General features: G+C 59.1%; 1 protein-coding gene across 3 annotated transcripts in view; it reads left to right on the top strand.

Moving 5' to 3' along the window:
• Positions 1 to 12,540, top strand: part of H6PD (hexose-6-phosphate dehydrogenase/glucose 1-dehydrogenase) — a 28,223-nt gene extending 15,683 nt beyond the window's left edge. For 2 of the 3 annotated variants that reach the window (XM_046003116.1, XM_046003105.1), the window contains exons 4-5: positions 4,538 to 4,807; positions 5,970 to 12,540. In XM_046003116.1, coding sequence (XP_045859072.1) covers positions 4,538 to 4,807; positions 5,970 to 7,333 — 1,634 coding nt within the window. In that variant the 3' untranslated portion in view covers positions 7,334 to 12,540. The remainder of the gene's footprint in view (positions 1 to 4,537; positions 4,808 to 5,969) is intronic. The other variant, XM_046003124.1, reaches the window with a different exon arrangement.
• Positions 12,541 to 20,377: the final 7,837 nt, after the last annotated feature.

Below are 20,377 nucleotides of genomic sequence, written 5' to 3'. Positions count from 1 at the left end.
GTATAGATCATTTCCAGGAAAAATCAGCCACAATAATTGGTGGTCACTAAGGAAAAAAATGGAGCAGTTGGCATTGTCAGGAGAGCCGGGCTCCTGACTTGACTTCCTGTCCTGTGGTTGTCTCTCTGGCAGAGGTGAAAAGGCAGAAGGAACCAGGAAGGGATGCAAGGCTGTGCTCAACACAGGCGCCCCCCCCCCCAAGCTTGAAATTAAGGAATAAAGGAAGCTCTCTTTTACACAGCGGGTGGCAAACCTGTGAAATGCCTTCCTGGTGGATGGGGAGAGGATAAAAATAGGAAGAGGGCTACTGAGGGGCTTGCTAAGCTAATGAATAGTAAACAGATAACAGGGCTTTTAAGGATCCTGCTGTGTTCCTCCATCCAAAATTCATCTGTTCTCCAAGCTTTAAATATCCCATTTATACTTTTAAACCTGTAATTCACTGATTCCAGGACACTTTTTTTTTTTTTTTTTTACACTTGACCATCTCTGAAGTTGCGTGTACCACTGATGGGGCGCCGTGGTTGACATGGCCGGTGGCCCGTCCGTTTCTTAGCGGTTGTAAAACAACGATGCCTTTGCCATTGCGGTCATTTTGGATTTCATGAAATCCAGGATATCTCTCGCCTTCGTTGCCTGCGGCCTTCTCGATGCCGTCACCACTGCACATTCAGCAGATTGCGAATGTAAACTGTCATTGAATTTCTCTCAGGAAACACCAGCTGCGTTTTCTGACTTATTTCCAGGTGGTGATGGTCCCCTGTGTTGCCTGGCCGGTAGCCCCTCTCTTGCAGCTCCTATAATAGCACAGATCCTAGCCGGGACCTCCCAGCGCCTCCTGGGTGCCCGGCACCGTTCCCAGCCCCGTACATGGGTTAACTCGTTAGTGCTCAGGGCAGCCCGACCGGGGGGGATGCCACTGTCCCCCACTCATGAGTGAGTGAGGACCGCTCACGTGGGGTCGCAGAGCTGAAAGGCGACAGAGCGGGTACGTGGACCCGTACCTCCCGGCTCCGGAGAACACACTCCAGGTCTCGACCCCGATCGGCCTCCACACAGCCTGTATTCATCTCCTGACTGATTCCTTGTTACGTCCCGGATTTGCCCCAAATGCTGCCTTGCTGCTTGCATTACCACCACCACCAGGCCCCTCACGGTAAGCTCATCCAGCAGGTGGATGGAAGAGGGCCAAGTCCCACGGCCACTCTGTCGTGGCTCCCTTCCTGCTCTAACCCTTGCTTGAAAAGTCTTATTGGAGATACAAGTCCCATGTCAGACAATTTACCCATTTAAAACACACAGTGCAGTGGATTTTAGTATATTCCCAGGTGGGCAGCCACCACAGTCAACCCTAGAATGTTTGGATTGTCCTCAGAAGAAGCCCTGCACCCCTTATCCTCATCCGCATTCGCTCCCAGCCCCGCACAACCGCCGACCCACTTTCTGTGTCTGTGGATCTCCCTGTTCCTGCCATGTCCCGTCCAGGCGACCTCACACCGCGGGTGGCCTTTCTGGGTTTGGCTTCTCTCGCCGAGCGTCCGGCGTCCAGCACGGTGTCTGGGTGTGTCTGCATGGCAGCATGTACCAGGACTTCTGTCGTTCTTGGGAATAATGTCCGACAGACTATCGGGTAGACCACATTTTTCCATCATCATCAGTTGATGGACATTTGAGTTCTTTCTAGTCCTCGGCCGTTGGGAATAGTTGGTGTGCCGATGTCTGCGTGCGTGTACGCTTTCATTTCTCTCGGGCGTGCACGCAGGAGCGAGATTGCTGGACCACCTGGTGATTCTGTTTTACCGGTGGAGATAAAGAACTTTTTATAGCCCCGGAGACTTCTCAGCCTCGTTTACAAGGCCCTTTCCGTCTGTTCTGGATTTCTGCTATTTGAATCACAGGCCACTGCTTCTGCCAGGCCGGGCTCACCGCTGTCGGACACACTGTGTGTTGGGGCCTCTGTCCTCTGGCTCATGATGTGTACCCCAGCTAGGATGTGGTCCAGGGCACAGTCCACTCACACATGTATTTCTTTGAGATATTTTAAAATATCTCATTTTAAAAAATCAGTTATTCGTGCACACTTAAAAATCATGAGATTCTGAGGCACCTGGGTGGCTCCGTCGGTTAAGTGTCCGGCTTTTGGTTTGGCTCAGGTCATGATCTCACCGTTATGGGGTCGAGCCCACCACTGGGCTCTGTGCTCAGTGTGGAGCCTGCTTCAGATTCTCTTTCCTTCTCCCTCACTTTCTAATAAATAAATAGGATCTTTTAAAAAATTACGAGATTCTACTTAATCCAAACCTCCATGTTCTCCTAAAAATTTGGAAGATTTGGTCACGCAGAGCCCATCATCCTGCGAGGCACCACCGGACCGCAGCTGAGGCATTTAACGGTCCTGAGGGACACCATCCCTGCCCTGACCTCCTCCCACTAGGTGGTCCTCCTCCCACTGCTCCACTAGGATTTTAGGGTCCCTGTCCTTTGACCTAGATCCATCCTTCCAGCAAAGCTCTGCTTGCCTCTTCCGGCTACTCCCACCGGCCGCTGGTGCTTGTGCCATTCAGCTCCCCTCCCGAGTTTAATGTTCCCTTGTGCGGTGGTTTAGGTGGGAGTCGAGGACATTGAAAGGGGGGTCTTGGAGTGGTAAGAATGGCCGGCTCCGGGCTCAGTCTCCTTTTTACTCCTTTGTCAGCTGTGTGGCGCTGGGCAAATTACCTAACTTCTCTGACTCCCAGTTTCCTTGTATGTTTACAATTACAATTTGTGTTTTAAAAGTAAGACCTTCTGGGGCCCCTGGGTGGGTCAGTCGTTGGGTGTCTGCCTTCGGCTCAGGTCATGGTCCCAGGGTCTTGGGATCGAGCCCCGCTTTGAGCTCCTGCTCAGCGGAACGTCTGCTTCTCCTTCTCCCACTTCCCCTGCTTGTGTTCCCTCTTCTGCTGTGTCTCTGCCTGTCAAATAAATAGATAAATAAATCTTGAAAAAAAGAAATAAAAGTAAGCCCTCCTTACGGATCATGATTGTTAGGAGTAAATGGACTGACAGACACTGTTACTAGAATTACTGGCTTTTCTTGATGTCTTCTCAGTCACACTGTAAGGACTTTGAAGACCAGAACCCTGTACAGCGGGGGGTACTCAGACACTGTTTCGGCAGCGGGGGGCACCGGGGGGTTGGCGTTTTGGAGGCACCGTTGGGCTGGATTGTCAGGTTCTGTCTGAGAACAAGAGTCAGGCTCCTACTGCTGAGGACAAAGGTGACTTCCTACGAGCGGGCCCCTGGGTTAATTTGCCCCATGACATGTGGCCTGTTGGGCTGCATTCAGGGCACGTTCTGCCAGTCATGGCTGGTCCTGCTCGCCGTCCAGCTGGCGTGAGCGAGCACCATGGGCCGGGCTGGGGCAGGTGGCTTAGCGCTGGTGCCGAGGACCCCGGGCGGCCCCTGTAAGGGAGTGTGCGGGACCAGGCAGGTCTAAACCAGGGGCCGCTGCCTTTTGCTTGTTTGAATTAAACATTGACTAGATAAAAAAGAATTCCTATTAAATATGCATAGCGTGGAGAAGTACGGTAGAGCAAACCCTGGCGTACCCACCAAGCCGCTTTTTAAAAGGAGCCTTATTGTGTCCTTCCCCAAATCCTATCCTTTTTTCCCTCCTTAACTATTCCAGATTTTGGGTAGGTCACTCCTTTGCTTCTCCTTATTGTTTCTATGTAGGTCGGATTCTCTAGACAGTTTGTTGTTTAGTTTTGAAGGAAACGCATACCGTGTGTGTGTGGGGGGGAGGTTCTTTTTGTCCCTTTATCCTACATTCAGGATGATCTCTTCAGATCTGTCTTCTAATGACTCTTTTCACCTGTTTTTAATTCATAAAACCTACCCATTGAATTTCCAATATCCAGTTGCGTTTTCCATTTATTGAAGTTCTAAATACACGGGTCGTTTTATATCCTGTTTGCAAAATTGGTTTTCATGTTATCAAAGCGAGCGTGTTTCTTCCTCTCGACATCATGATCTCGTGAGTGTGGTTGTGCCGGCTCTCTCCGTTTACCTCATTTAATGGTAGGGCGCAGAATCAGACCCAGATGTCAGGAAATGCCCGGGATCACACATTCCTAAGCGACACTCAGACCCCAGAGCGTAGGCCCTTGCCGTGATGCCACCGGCCCGGGCAGCACCACACCTGCGGACGGATGCCGGGGGCGGGACGCAGGGGGCAGGAGTCCGGCCTCACATCTGCCGATAATCGCCCTCTGGCCTCTGCTGGCACCAGACCCTTCCCCACGCAGATGCCTGGGAAGGCCCAAGGAGTTTGACAGCTTCACTTAGAATGCTCAAAGACACCCTCCTTCCTTCTCTCGCTGAGGTCGGCTCTGGCTTAAGTCATTTCTGTAAGCCCTCTGGCCCAGGGTCTGAGGTCGCCGGCTGCAAGGTGGGTGCGCAGGGCTGGGGTGCAGGGTGGGGGGATACCCGTGTGCCTCGGGGTGGTCGGGCACCTTGCTGATTCTTCACAGCCCCTGCTTCCCCACCCCCTCCCGTGTAGGCCGCACCGGCTTCTACGAGGAGTACGGCGTCATCCGCGATGTGCTCCAGAACCACCTGACGGAGGTCCTCACCCTCGTGGCCATGGAGCTGCCCTACAACGTCAGCAGCTCAGAGGCCGTGCTGCGGCACAAACTCCAGGCCTTCCAGGCTCTGCGGGGCCTGCACAAGGACAGCGCCGTCCTGGGCCAGTACCAGGCGTACAGCGGGCAGGTGCGCCGAGAGCAGCAGAAGCCAGACAGCTTCCACAGCCTGACGCCGACCTTCGCAGGTGGGCCCCAGGGCCGCGCAGGGGCTGCCCCCCCACTGGATGCAGCTTCCCCAGTCCAGACGTCCTTTGGTTTGGGTTGGAAGAGACCTCAGGTGGGATATTCACAAGGGGCCTCGTCGCCAAGGAGGAAGGTCCTTCGCTTCTCTGGCCTTCCGCCGTCTTTCGGCAGCAGCTTACCTGTTGGGTCGTTCTGGGTGAAGGGCACCCCGGCGGTGGTCTCAGTTCGGTCCGCATCCACACACGCTTCGGGAGCTCTCTGAGCTGGGGTCAGACCCAGCTTCCACCTATAACCAGCCCCCCAGGGAGGCTACAGATCGGTCCGGCCACAGCCCAAGGCACCTTCAGCAGGCAGTCTCCCTGCTGCTCAGACAGACGTCCTCCCGAGCCGTGCTGTGGACCGTTCCCGGGCCCAGAGCGCCCCCGGAGAGGCCCGGCCCCCTAAGGCTGCAGGTAATAAGCTCCTCCCCAGGAGCAGCGGCTGTCCGTGGGGCACTGAGGACATGCCAGGCCCTGGCTAGAGGCCACCTCCTAGATCCCTGAGGGCACAGACCCGGGTTGCAGGCAGCATTACTACTCCTGTTCCGAGGTCAGGAAACCAGAGGCTCCATTGAACTTCAGACACTTGCTCAAGGTCATGTGGAGGCAGTGTGTGGGAAAACCAGGCTGGGGACCCGAGTCAGGAGGGCACTCAGCCCCTGGCTCCCACTGCCATGTGCCTGCCCCCGCACTCCCCCCCCCCCCCCGACCTGCTCACCAGCCTGCTGTGGGCTCAGAGCCCCGGCCACGCCCCTTCTCCCCTGTCTGGCCTTGGCTCAGGCACCTCCATCCGGGTGCTCTGCAAGTGGGAGGGCAGCATCCCCACCTCCCACCGTGAGACTTCAGTTCTCTTTGCTGGGGCAGGGAGGCTAGGACCATAAGGCGCCTCATGGAGGGCTGGCTGAGGTGGTCCAGAGGCTGCGTTTCGAGCACTGACTGGGCATTGAGTAGATGCCAGAAAGGCTGAGCATGACAAGGCCTGGGGTGCTTCAAAGGCACCTGCCTAGAGGAGGGGCTCAGAGACGAGAAGGGCTGATGGGGAGGGAGGGAAGGGAAGGTGGGTGTGCTGGGAAGTCCCGGGCTCTCTGTGCCCAAGTGCCACCTCTGCTGTCCCCTGTCCCCTCAGGCATCCTCGTTCACATGGACAACCTTCGCTGGGAGGGCGTCCCTTTCATCCTCATGTCTGGCAAAGCCTTGGATGAGAGAGTGGGCTACGTGCGGATCTTGTTCCGGAACCAGGCTTACTGCACCCAGACCGAGACACGCTGGGTGGCGGACCAAAGCCAGTGCCTGCCACGGCAGATCGTCTTCTACATCGGGCACGGTGAGCTGGGCAGCCCCGCCGTGCTGGTCAGTCGGAACCTGTTCAGGCCCTCCCTGCCCTCCGAGAGCTGGAAGCAGGTGGAGGGCCGGACTGGGCTCCACCTTTTCGGCCGCCCCTTGTCGGATTTCTATGTCTACAGCCCTGTGAGGGAGCAGGACGCCTATTCTGTCCTCATATCTCACATCTTCCACGGCCGCAAGGACTCGTTCATCACCACAGAGAACTTGCTGGCCTCCTGGGCCTTCTGGACCCCCTTGCTGGACAGCCTGGCCCACGAGGCCCCGCGCCTCTACCCAGGAGGAGCTGAGAACGGGCACCTGTTGGACTTCGAGTTTACTGGCAGCCAGTTGCGCTTTTCCCAGCAGCAGCCGGAGCAGCTGGTGCCGGGGCCAGGCTCCGCTCCGAGTCCCAGCGACTTCCAGGTTCTCCATTCCAAGTACCGGGACAGCCCGCTGATCTCGGCCTGGCCCGAGGAGCTGATCGCGAAGCTGGCCGATGACATCGAGGCCACGGCTATGCGGGCGGTGCGGCGCTTCGGCGAGTTCCACCTGGCGCTGTCTGGCGGCTCCAGCCCCGTGCCCCTGTTCCAGCAGCTGGCCACCCGGCACTACGGCTTCCCCTGGGCCCACACACACCTGTGGCTGGTGGACGAGCGCTGCGTCCCGCTTCGCGACCCTGAGTCGAACTTCCAGGGGCTGCAGGCGCACCTGCTGCAGCACGTCAGGGTCCCCTACTACAACATCCACCCCATGCCAGTACACCTGCACCAGCGCCTCTGCGCCGAGGAGGACCAGGGCGCCCAGATGTACGCCAGCGAGATCTCGGCCCTGGTGACCAACAGCAGCTTCGACCTGGTGCTGCTGGGCATGGGCACGGATGGGCACACGGCCTCCCTGTTCCCGCAGTCGCCCGCCGGCCTGGAGGGCCCACAGCCAGTGGTGCTGACCAGGAGCCCCTCCAAGCCGCACCAGCGCATGAGCCTCAGCCTGCCGCTCATCAACCGTGCCCGCAAGGTGGCCATCCTGGTCATGGGCAGGATGAAGCGGGAGATCACCATGCTGGTGAGCCGCGTGGGCCATGAGCCTAAGAAGTGGCCCATTTCGGGGGTCCTGCCTAGTTCCGGCCAGCTGGTTTGGTATATGGACTATGAGGCTTTCTTGGGATGACGGTGCCTCTGGCCTTTGCTCAGTCCCACGCTTGCTTTCCCTTGTCCTGTCCCCTTCCCCTTAGGCCTGCCACCTGCCCTGGCCCTCTGGAATCTGATGCCTCAGGGTTAAGTCCCCAGAGAGGAAAGGACCAGGCCTTATCCCAATCCCTTTGACACTCTCTATCCAGTTGTGGTAGGTAGACACAGACACAGGGAAGAAACGGAGGCTCTGCTCTTGAGAAGCTTCCAGTCCAAGTCAGGAGAGGAATAGCCACCTTAAGAACATACCAGCAGCAGTTACACAATAACACCAGCCAGCACAAAATAAGACGGTGTGGAAGCTCCCAACTTCATTAGAAATGCAACAGCAAAGGTTAATCAGGGAAGGCTTCCTGGAGGAGGTGATCCTTGCACTGGCTCCTGTGGAGACTGAATAGTAGTGAGACGGGGGCACAGGTGTCCATCAGGTACAGCGCCCATGCGAAGCAGGTGCTAGAAACCGTCTGGAGACCTCGAGTTGGCTGTTTTCTTCTATCCCTCCCCTTCTTCCCGAGCCTCTGACATTTAGCCTACTGTCCCGGCCTCTTTGTGGCTGCTTCCTCCTGCTCTGTTTCTCTGGGTTCCCTTCCCCTCTGTCTCCCCGCTGTCCCGCAGACAGATGAAGGGCGGTAGCAGTGACTCAGCAGCAAACAGTGGGAAGTTTCCTGCGAGTGTTGTTCGGAGCTCCCTTTGTCAGTAGATGAACTTGTCTGCGTGGGGGAGGCCCCCTGCCCACTCTCTGTTCTCTGGCCAACCCCCTTCGTGATACGCAGTGGGCATCAGTGACTCGGCCATTCCCGGGGTCCCTCCCTCCAGAGGGTCCTTTACACGCCAGGGGACCTCCTGTGGGCGTTTCTACTCTCAGCGCACCCTCTTGCTTTACCACGCAAGGTCCGGTTAAGTCTTTCAGTGATGGGGACACGTCGTTTGTGGGGGGGAGGTGATGGGAATCATCCGGACCATCCAGGGGCTCTGATCTGACCAGACAGGGGCTGGGCCTCCGCCACAGGGCGGCTGCGGTTCCCAGGCGGCGCTGGCTGCCCACGGGCTTCTCAGGGACTTGACCAGCTTGCAGCCCCCCGGGGGGCAGGCGGCAGCCCACCCTCTTCACACTACCTCTCAGGGGCTCGGAGTCTGCCTGCTTGCTGTCTGCTGGCCCCTCCTGCTGCGTCTCCTGGCAGCGCCGACACCCTGACCACCCGGGGAGACAGACAGGAAGCCCCCGTTGAGGAGGTGGGTGCTCCGTTCTCCGTTAGCGCCGGCCGGTAATGGGGGGGGGGGGTTCTCTCTGAAATTCCTTTAAGAACTATCTCACACATTTAGTTGGTATTTCAGCTGCCCACATGCTCATGCTCCCGAGGCAGGACTGCGAGGGAGTGAGCCCGACTTTCCCCGGTGGCTGCTCTCTTGTTTGAGAGTCACACCTTGTCTCGGCTGTTGGTGTCACCCTGAGGGCTCTCCTTGGTGAGGAAATACGTCGCCAGATGTATTTCTCTGCTTTTGATTGTTTATACTTTCTTCAAGGCTATGGATTGAAAAGAATTCCGGGGCCTGAGCTGGGGGTTCTCTGTGTGAAAGGCTCTCGTGTCTTGTTCAAAGCCCCCGGGCCTCCCACGACCCTCCGACAGGACAGCTGTCCTTACCCCGGGAGAGCTAACCTTGGCAAAGCAGAACCCCGGTGCCGGGGCGGCAAGTGTCTGTGTCTGGGGTCCCCGTTGTAGCTGTTTTCTTTTGCCTCCAGGACTCACGCTCCTGAGGGGACACGGGTGGTTGCAGGCTTGGTGCCGCCTGTGGCCACGTGGGGGCACTCTTGCACCGTCCCTGCCCTCCCCTCCCGGCAGCCCAGGAGCCCTTGGCCTTGAACACGCCCCCATGTGTTCAGGAACTCCTTCCTCTGTGTTGTTAACACCAACAGGGACGTCCACACGCCGCGATGTAGGCCAGCAGGCTCTTGTCACCAGTGCTGAATAGCGAGTCCGTGTGGGCCTGAGCCCAGGACCTCCTGTCCCAGTGGAGGGTCCTGCCTTCTTCATCCGTGGATGGGTCGGGCGGGGGCGGGGCTGAGATCACAGCAGCAAAGTCCACCAGGAGACACTGCCATGTTCCCCTGCGTCCGCTCGCTCCCTTGTCCTGTGCTGGGCCACCTAGACTCGTGGTGTTCCGCCTTTCCAGTCCATGACCCGTGGCCGGAAGCACACCTTACCTCGGGAGTCCGTGACCACATTCGTGTGCGAGGCTGCCTCACACACAAGCTCCATGAAGGGATTCTTACCTTAGAACGCGAGACACCCTCCAGTTTCTATTTTTCATGTTTGAGGACAGCTGCTTAGAGCCTGTTAGATTGAGCCGAGACATAGTTCGGAAAATGCTGCTCTAATCCAACTTCACCCTGTCCGGGAGCCGAGGGCCCCGAGGAGCAGAATGGAGCCCATGTGTCGAGCTCACCCGGGGACCACGAGGGAGCACGCTGGGACGGGAGCCCGGGCTGTTCCCCAGGTTCGTGCCGCGGGCCCGTCTGCTGCAGCGAGGCTGCTGTGGCCCCAGCGTGGGTGCCGCTCTGCCCCCCCACCCGCCCCGTGCCGGGTGCTCAGCTCCCTTCCTCCAGGGGTTGACAAGGACGGGACCGGCATGACACGCTGTGCTTGGTGGCCTCCACTCTCTCATGTGCCCTGTGAGGAACGTGGGGGACGGGAGTCCTTGTTTACGGAGACTTGGACACCAGAACAGCAGTTGTCTGATGCCACGAGGCCAGGGTGCAGGCAGGAGCCTGTCTGCCCTCGTGGACTGGGGGGGATTGTTAGCATCTCTAGAGCGAGCACCTTGCCGGGTGCTGTGGGGAGAGAAGGGAGGGGCTTTCCAGGTGGTCGTAAGCCAGACTCTGAGTTTGCGCTGGGAGCACAGTTCTCTGCTGACCCCAAGTCAAAGCAGTCGTGTCACGCTGACTGCTGCTGCTCGCTTCTCTGCGGACAGAGCTCTAGTCCCACCCTGGGGCTTGCGGGTCCGCGGCCTGGCGGGTCAGAGTGCCCCCCTCCCCGGGTCGTCTCCCCGGAGGACCAGGCCTGCTGTCCCCGGCCCAGAGCTCGCTGCTGCTCTGCCTCGCTCCCTGGCTTCCCCGTTTGTCCAGAGAGCTGAGGACGGTGTGGCAGAGAAAGAAGCGGGGAAGCTTCCATAGGCCCTTAAGGGGTGGTTTCCTGCTGTTTAGTTTTCCAGGGACAAAAAAAATTTTATTCTCAACAAAAACACAGGCGGCCTCACATAGGCAGCAGAGGCTTGGTCTGTGTCGGTTTTATCTGGTTAAGTTTTTCTCCTAAGGAGACAGGAGCCGGCAGACCTCAGGCCGCTCGTAGAGAAGCTGCCCGGCGGCGTGTTGGAGAACGCTCGAGGCCCAGGGCAAGGTCCATGGTGGCCGGCCAATGCCATCCGTGCCCGCCCGCCCCTTGAAAGACAAACCCAAAGGGCCGAGGGCCGTGAGGAGGCTGCTGCCACCCCGTGTCCCCGGCCGTCCCCTGCTGTCAACGTCTGCCGCTTGCACCACCCCACCGCCCCCCCCCCCCCCCCAGCGCCTCCTGCCGCCTTTGGCTGGGCCACAGCTGCAGCCCGTGCCCGGGGCGCTCGAGGGGCTGCTCGCTTCATTCCGGGGGGCCCTCCTCCAGCCACACCAGCGCCAGCCGCTAACAGGAGCCCAGGGGGGCATCCGGCCGGATCACAGGGGTGAGCGGCTCAGTCGGTCCGCCCGGTGCTCAGAGGCTCTGGGCACGTTTGTTCCAGCAACGAGTGTCGCCTGTCTGGAAGTGTGGCTTGCTTCCCCCGTGGGCCCTGCCGGCCCTCTGCCGACCGCAGCTCACCTGAGCCGCCGGCTCTGTCCAGCTTCCATCTGGGCTGGGGGCCTGCGGGGGGCGCTGGCGGGCCGTGGGCCCGTGTCACACCTTGTGGCGTCTCCATGGAAGTGACCATCCCTTCGTGCCCTGTCAACGCTGGGGCAGGACGCTGCAGCCTTCCCTCCACACATGTCTTCACCCGTTAGAGCGAGCGGGACCCCAGACCAGCGTGTGTTTCTGGGGACATGCAGCGGCAGATGTCTTCTCCAGCGGCGGCGCTCCGTGGCCCCCAGCCGGCTGCCCGGGTGGGGTGTGAGCACGGCATCCGCGGCTCGTGGCTAAGCGAGGCACAAGCTCACCAGTGCTGTCGCCGGCACGAGACACGAACGGCAGGAGACTGCACGAGCACTTCTGAAATCCTCGCGAGCTGGGGAGAAGGATCTCTTGAGGGAATCTTCCTCCCTGGGGAGCTTCTGTCTGCAAAGCACACCCCCGGGGGCCGTGTCTGTGCGTGACCTGAAGGCGGACAGGGCGGGGGGGCTAGGTGAATTATGCTTCCACTTGTGTGTTCGTTCCCTAGGATGGTCTTTGTCTACACCCGTTGCCCCACTCTCGGGTGTTTGGCAGGAAGCGTCTGCATCTTTTCCGCCCTCTGGTGCAGGCCGGGTAAACAGACACATTTTCGGCTGCTGAGAGCCCAGGGAGCACATTTGAATGGCTAGTAGTTCGCTGTGAAAGTGGAAGTGTCTACAGATGCTACATAAACTCGTCAGTGTGGTGTTTAGCCGACTGCTAGAGAGGTCGGTCATAAAACATCAGGAGATGCCTACCTAGGAAAGGACGGGACGCTGGGTCAGCCCCGGGCGAGGGCCCAGAGTGCATTCAGCTCTCCGAGCTGGACCTGTACAGTCTCTCCCTCCCGGTCCCGCCGCCAAGGGCTGAGTGCGGGGTCTCGTCTCCAGCTGGGAAGGCCAAGCTGATCCCGGGCTGGCAAGAGACCTAGATGGGGAGTAGGGCCAGCATGGAAACCAGTGGGTGTCACCGTCAAGACCGTGTCCAGGCATCCTGTGCTGGGACACTCCGTACCGGGCTTCTGCCTGGCAAGCAGAGAAGCGAGAACCTCCTTTCTCAGAGGGACCGTGTCCTTGTGCTGTGGGGAGACCGAAGGCACGAAGCCCTCTCTGGCAAGCAGCAGGAATGTGCCTTGTCTTTGTGCACGAGGAGAGATGGCCCCTGGTTTCTGTGGAAGCGGCGGACACTTAGAGATGTCTTAGACAGTGAGACACATTCAGAACGGGGTTTTTAAAATGACTTTTTGTATGTCAAATGGAACATGTATTTTTTAAACAATAAAATTGTTTTGCCAAAATCTGTGCTCTCCTTTTTCCTGCGGGAGACGGGGTGCGTGGGTGATGGACCTGGTCGCTGTGCTGTGTGTGGGGCTTGGCGGAGGGGAGGGGAGAGTCTGGTCCCCAAGGGAGGACCTGCATACGTCCCTTCTACACACACAGGTGTGTCTGGGCAAAGTGGCTACATCCCATTTGCTCGAGGCCCATAGGCCTCCTGGGAGAGACCTCGGTGGGCCAGGTGACCGGGTTTCATGGGTCCCTCTGCCAAACCCCCCAGCATTGCTGGCAGCCCACCAGCTGGGCAAGCCCCGGGCCAGAGGGAGACGCCAGGAAGGAGCATCTCTGAATGCCTGATACCATCATTGGTCTTTTCTGTGTCCTCTGCCTGATTCTCACCTCCCGCCTGTGTCGTGTTCCCAGGAACATAAAGATATTGGGGGGGGGGTTCAGTAAAACTGCAGAACCACTGGGGACAGAGGAGCTGGAGATTTGCTGGTTGTGGGACCCAAGCAGAGTGGTGACTTCACAAGGCAGCGACAGGAACCACAGGCTTAAGCCAGAAGGGGAGATGTCCCTAGGGACCAAGAGGCACGGGGGATGGACACATGCCCAGAGTCCCCAGGAGAAGAAGGGAGGACCGTAGGCAGTAATGAAGGCGGAAACCAGAGGCTGCAGTCGGCCCATGACTGTGCCTCCGCCTGGGAAGCACAAGGAGAACAGGCTTCCTGGAGGAGATGGCCCAGAGCTGGGGGAAAAACCAGTGTCGGTTTCTCAACCCCTGCCGGGGTAATGGTGTTGCCCTTGCAGAAACCTGGGGAGGTTTCCCCGTCTACCGGCCCTTGCGATGACGGGTCCCAGGTAGCAGCCGTGAAGGCAGCCCTGAGAGTCACAGGTACCTGCTCCCGCTCCCCTTTGGGGAGCCTCCACGTGCTTATGTTCACCAACGCCCACGGCTGCAGAGACTGGTTCCGGGCGACCTGTGGCCCAGGTTGGTCAAGCCAGAGTGATTCGAGGATGGGGACCAAAGCGCCTCCAGGTCCCTGACCCCCACCTGAGGGCCAGTTGCCCTGGAGCTGCTGGCGGCCCTCTGCCCACCACGGGGAGCCTGAGGGCGGGGGACACGGCAGAGAACAGAGCCAAGCAGCCCTCTCCAGCCCCCGAGTCCAGTCATGCCGGGATTCTGCCTGCTGACCCTTCGCAGGGTGAGAAGAGAACTGTCACCCGTGCTGGGGAGTGCACGAGAGACAGCACAGCTGGGGGGCTGCTGGGTGTCTCAGGAAGCCCAGCAGAAGCCCCATGCTGACCGGAGAGGAGGCTGGGACCAATCGGGAGGGCAGAGCTCTCGGTCTGGGGCCAGGCTTTGGCCAGTCCGGGGAGGCCCTCCCGGTGCTGGCTGGCGCCATGCTAGACCACGCTGGCTGCTGGTTATTGCTTCATCTGAACCATTTTTCCTGACTGAAGTTCTGGCCCAGCCCGCCGGAGGGCAGAAGGCAGGGACGTGCAGGTAGTCAAAGGCGCTCTCGGTGGACAAGCTCAGGAAGTGCTGGCCTGAAGGTCTTTTCCAGAGTCTCCTCCGAGCTCTGTGCAACCACAGCCAGAGCCCTGGAGGGCGTCTGCCTGCCTGTCTGCCGGGCCCCCAACAGAAGGGGACAGCACGGCTGGGCGCCCCTGGATGCCCTCTGTCCACTCCCCCACCTGCCCAGCGGCCCGCCGGGGACCAAGGCCGCAGAGGCCGGGCAGTAAACGTGTGCGCAAGTGGCTGGAGGGCGATCGTGAAAACGGGACGATTCGCCAGCTACGGCTTTGGGGGTTCAGGGATGGTCCAGATGTCACTGTTCACACGACGCCCAGACATGTGTGCCTCCTGCGGGGGTAGCTACTGAGCAGGGTCGTCTCAGTAACACGGGGAGGCCACCCCAGCAGGGGTGAGTCACCCAGGGAGGCTCAGGAAGGTCTGCTGTGGGCCCCGAGGCAGGTGTCTGTGGGTGAGGAGAGAACTGGGCTGGCACCTCGGACCGCAAGGCTTCCTCAGGGCGCGGTCCACAGAGCTTCTCGAAGCCGGGGCAGCCGACGCGAGAGGCTGATGGGTGGAGGACAAGGCGGGTGTGGCCCTGGGGAGACAGAGTCTCCCACGTTCACAGTGGCCTGGAGTGGCGGCAACAGGGCCAGCACTCATGTTGGGGTGACGGGGAGGGGGCATGGTAAAGGGGGGCAAGGTCTGCCCCCCATACCTGGGACCTTGCCACTCTGCTCCTGCCATCTCGGCGGGCCCGTGGACACCGTCATCATATTTTTTGTGTGAAGGAGCATCGTTGGAAAGAAAAATCACAGAACTGGGGGGAGACCTTGACCGCTGAACTTGAGAGCAAAGTGGGGGCTGGGCAGGAGGGTGACCCGGATTTTCACCGCCATCACTGCCTCCTCATTTGGCCCCTCCGTTAACTACAAGGGCTGCAAAGCTGAGGTCTGTTCCCCTTTCCTCTTCCAACCAAGAGGGAAAGAGATTTTGTAAAGGTGATTTTCTAGTTGTGTATAAAAAATACCATAAAAACTGTGAAATGGGAAAAATTATCCCCCATGCCTGCCCGTGACTCTACCTATGGTTTTCATGTTCAGGGGTCCCCTCTGGGCACTTGATCTTTGCCTTGCCAGGCTTCTGTATGCTCCTTTACGGTACGCCTGCATTTTCACGAACATTCATTCTCCGTGTTTCCTCATGTCTTCACACTTGGTTTCCACGCGTGCGCTATCTCCCATGGAAGAGAAGCGTCCTGATGAACGTTCCTGTCCCTGTCACCGAACACGTATGTTATTTCTAGTATTTGCCCACTGGAGATAATGCTGTCACGAAAGGGTTTTATACCGCAAAATTCTTTTAAATGTATGGAAGTATGGCGTTTAAAATGAACCAGTAAACATGAATTACTTTGCAATGGGACAACAGACTCCGGTAGGACGGCAATGACCACACCAGTCATCAGCGGCCCAGGAAGAAAGGGAGGGGGAGTTTGAAGACAGGAGGAGGCGGGAAGGCTCCAGGTCAGCAGGGGTTCACCTGCCTGCCGGGCTGCAGGCCAGGGCACCAGCCCCAGAAATTCTCCTTTAAGAGTTCTCGAGCCCCTGGTGCTACTCTCTGGGTTTTCAAGCCCTTGGATTCCCAGGTTGTTTTTTCCCCAGTTGTGGCCATCACTGGCTATTCTTATCTGGACTCCTTCGGTCGCAAGTGACAGAAACCCGACTCAGGTCAGACCCGGAAGAACAAGGAAGCGCCCGGCTCCTGTCCGTGGAAGGCCCCGGATTCAGGGAAGTCAGGCTGTGCTGCCGAGAAGCTGACCTAGTTCAGCTCGCTTTCATTAAGGTCGTCAGACTTAGCAGGGACATCTACAGGACATGAAGGCGAACTGGAATTTCAGATGAAGAACAGAAATACGGCTTTAGTAGACATTTGGCCCATGCAACATTTGGGACATAGTATACTCAAGCATTATTTGTTGTTTGTTTGAAATTCCAATTTACCTGGGCGTCTCGGGTGTGTGTAGACAGGCTTTCCCGCAAGGGAAGCCACAGCTCACGGCTTCTGGGTGGCCTGAGACTCCAGAGGAAGAAAGGGCATGGGGTCACGGCTCTGTCTGGGAGCCCGCGGAGGACTTTGGTTTGTCCGGCGTGGGTCATTGCCGTGGTCACACCAGCAGGTGCCTGGAGAACCCTCTCCCTCCCCTGACCCCGTTGTCAGCCTCCCCCCTGCTCCCCATCTTGGATGTGCTGAGTTAAGATGTTCTCAGTCTTTGTCAAGTCCTGCGTGGATGTGGCTTCAAGGCAAGCCCCACATTCCCTCTCCTGGTCAGATCCCTGCCCCGTCTCTCCTCCTGGGGCTTTGGGTAGGGCCCATCTCTGAGCAGATGGCTGGATTCGCATGGGGGGTATGGTCCGTCCCTGGGGTGTTGCGCCAACTGGCGGGCCACTCCCCCGGGAGACCGTGCTGGCCCCAGACCCACATGGACCTGTCACGTGCTGGAAAGTTTTACACGTCTCACTCGGTGCCCGTCGGTCCTTAGAAATCAGGGCTGTCTAGTTAATAGAAATAATAGTTTCAGCAGGTATTCCGTGTTCCAGAGACGGAAACAGCCACCCGAAAGGTTTTCTAGTTATAGTTACTTCAGGAGCCATCACCCCCGCAGAGACACCCAAACCAGGGCCGTGTTTACAGGCCCAGTTCCTCGGGCAGCTGCCCTGACGCCCCCCCGTGCTGAGAGTGGAGTTCCAGGGGAGACCCTCAGGAGTGGCCGCCGGTCTCCAACACGGACTCGGCCCCCCATCCCCTGGCCCCACAACAAACGGTTAAAATTACCCTCAGGGCCTCCCACCCAAGGCCTCCGCACCTTCTCCCTCCTCGGCCACGTTCTGATCCTCGCAGATGCTGGGGGATTGTCGCGAACCCCAGGATGCCGCGGAGGGGGGCCCGGACCGAGGAGGCGCCGCTGCTGTCTCGAACGGGGTGACCTTCCCGGCTCGGATGGCAGGTCCCCTGAGGCGGGAAGCCCCAGGGCTGGACGTCAGGGGACACGGAGGCCGCTGTGAGCTGGGCTGGGGCTGCGGCCTGTCCTCTGAGGGCCATGGCAGAGGGTCCCCGATGGAGAGCTTCCCGAGAACCGGCGCTCAGGTGACTCTACCAGAAACAGGCTTCCTTCGTCCCGACAAGGGGCTCCTTGATGTCCTCCCTTCTCCCTCAGCCAGCTCCAGGCCGCCCTGTCCTCCTGCTCCCATCCCAGAATTCACCGAGCAACTCCCCTCCGGCAAGTGGGTCACCTAGATGGTTCGGCCCAGCCCAGCGGAGTGACCCCCGGGCCCCTTCCCAGGGCCTGATTTCAGGACACCTCGGCCTGCCCCCCGACACCCTGCAGAAAGAGTCCCCGTGAGGCAAGCGGACCTGTCCGGGCTCATCTCTGCCCCCGTTGCCAGCGGGCCTCATCTGCGGTCCTAAACCCTGAAGAGGAACCCCTGCCGTAGGCCCCGACCCCAGCGGTCCAGTGTGTGCCAACGGGATGGAGGACTCTGGCGTCGACCTTTCCAACACCCCTTCACACCCTCCCCCAGAAGGAGGGCCGATGCCCGAGGCTGGGTCCCCCAGAGGGGAAGCTGATGCCTAGGTGTCTTCAGCTCGCCCACCCTCCATCTGTTTGCTCCCGCCTCATCGGCCTCCTGGCCTCCCCCCACCCAATCTGGGCTGCACAGACTCCCACCCGGCGCATTCGTAGGCCAAGGGTGGGGTGGGCCATATTTCACCCCAGGTGCGAAGCTGCCCGCGTCCTTGAAGGAAGGTCTGGGGGCTGGTGCAGCATTCCCTCCCCGGGTGTCTCTCCCCTTCAGTCCCGGGGGTAGGAATGGCAGTCCTCCCTGCCCCACAGCCCTGGCCTGCCCCAGCCCCCTGAGGTTTCCACCATGGGCCCAGACCTTCCTACCGAACTGCTTACACAGCTCGGCTCAAATTACCCCAATGCATGTGCCCCCAAAGCCTGGGCCCCAGGTTGAGAGACTGTCCCTGGAATTTTCCTACCTGGAGCTGGTGGGAGCAGAGAGTTCTCTCCTGTGACTGAGGAGTGGTTGTGGGTTTGCCTGGGGAGCAGGCAGCCAGGGCTCCCGGCCCAGAGAAAGAACCCAGGTAGACAAGGGGTACTGAGGGGTCCTAACGTCCCTGTCCCCCAAGGCTTGCTTCTCCCATGCCTTCACCTGTTTTGTGGGCCACCCATCTCACATTTTTCTCCAGCTTAAACTAATCGGGTTGGATTTTTGTCATTTGCAATTGAAGAGTCCTGGGTAATACGGTGTGGACAGATAGGAAACATCATTCTAAAACGAAATCAGAAGCCCAATACTAGGGAGTTTTCACCGCCCTAACATTGCCCCAAAGCCCAGAACCCTTTGGGGGGCTGCATCACGGAGGACACGGGCAGTGCACTGAGCCCTACCTGGGGCTTGGGAGGGCTTCCTGGAGGAGGAGGTGCTGAGTTGGAGGATGAGTGGACATGGGCCTGGAGAGGGGTTGGGGCCCACCCAGGCAATCCCAGGCAGCCCGAAGGGAGGTGGCTGCATGCGGTCCTGGCCTGCTGGAGAGGAACCATCCTGGCAGTGCACGTGGACAGCAGAGATGACGGAAGCCGCACCCTCAGGCCTTGAAGCCAGCGAGGAGCATGGACCTTTCCCCAGATTGGTCCCAGCTTCTCGGACTGGGTCACCACCAGATTTGGGGAGGCTTGAAGACACAGGACCCAAGATACACCAAGTCCTAGGGGGAAAAAAAAAGCCCGCTGCAAGACTTGAACAAAAATATTATTTTTATGCTAAAACAACCCACCCTAGGCAAAAAGCAAAGTTCCATCCCTTTCCAGTGTAACACACAAGACTTGCAAAATAGTCCCACTGGAGGTGGGTGAAGGTGGTTTGGGGGCAAGTTCGAGCATCGCTTCCCTGGTGGGGGGCGTCATCGAGATGCTTCTCACGCAGGAGGGGTCCCGCCGGGTCTGGCTGTATTGTGCAGGCTCAGCAAGGAGGGGGTCGGCCCGGCTGCCAAACCAGCTCACCCCGGAGTCATTCATGCCCCAAATAGCGATGCGTGTCGTGGGCTCGGCCGGGAAGGAGGTAACCGGGCCTCCCTTGCCACAGCAAGCTATGATCTGTTACCAGGCCTTCTCCCCACCCACCCGGCAAAGGCTGACTCCTCATTGCTCTGCCTGCGCCCCCCGCCCCCGCCTGGTACACAGCTGGTGCCAAATAGGTACTTGTTGACTCTCTCACTGACTGGATCAGTCGTAGGTCATCGGGCTATATAGCCTGTGCTCTGTGTCAGCGGCAGAGGCCCGGGTTTGCCGGCTCTGCCCACACCTCCCTCCCCCCCGTCTCAGGGGGGCTGCTGCCAACAACGGCTTCCTTTCTGGCCCGAGGCTAGGCCCCGCAGCCCGTGACACTCCACGCCGCCTGTGGCACATTTCTGTCCCCTCATTAGTATGCTGGGAGTGAGGACACGGGATTCTCACTGACATTGGCCTTTCCAGAATGACGGGGAGGAGATTGCATGCTGGGAGGGGAAGAGTTGGCCCCTGGAGTCAAAGATTTGGTTCAAATCCGGGCCCTACTGTTCGGCTGCCGACCAGTGGGGCTGATTGGACCCCCGTGAGCCCAGTTCCCCCATCATGAACCAGGACGACAAAATCTGCTTTCTGGGAAGGAGAGTCAGAGCGGGGGTTCAAAGAAGACTTCAGCACCAGACCCCCACAGTATGTCCGTGGGGCCAGAGCACGGGGTGGGCCAGAGGCACAGCGACAGTGAAAGCGGGGGCCACGAGCCCACCCACCAAGCCTGTTTGTCTAACACTGGCAGATGCCCCGTGTGCCGGGGTCCGTCTCCCACGGGGGTGACTGAGATGAAGCCACCATGCGCAAGACACTCGAACCCGGGAACAGAGTGTCCTCCCTCAGGTGCTGCGTGTGGGACAGGTGGCCCGGAGGCCACCAATCAGCAGTTTGGATCTCACATTACCCACAGGTATGTGTTGGTCCCTTGGAGGACACAAAGTCGTCTTCTCAGTGTCCCTGTAATGGCCACAACGGTAGTCGTGGAGCCGGTTCACCAGCCAAGTTGTCCATCTGGCAACCCAGCCCAGGTGGGCCGCTCAGCCTCTCCCCTGCCCTCGCTTTGCCCAGCACAACCGAGGTTTCACCTCCCTAACGTTGCCCCAAAGCCCAGAACCCTCTTTGGCGGGGGGGGGGGGCTGGGGGTAAGGGTGGTACAGAGCTTCTTGTTGGGTCTCTGCTGGTCCCTGTGTCCTTCCTGGCCACCCTGGGAGACAGAGCTGACCCCACC

Source organism: Meles meles, chromosome 1, assembly GCF_922984935.1.
Source record: "Meles meles chromosome 1, mMelMel3.1 paternal haplotype, whole genome shotgun sequence".
NCBI classification, from domain to species: Eukaryota; Metazoa; Chordata; class Mammalia; order Carnivora; family Mustelidae; genus Meles; species Meles meles.
Note: the sequence above shows the minus strand (reverse complement) of the source record. Positions and strands in the feature narration are given on the sequence as shown.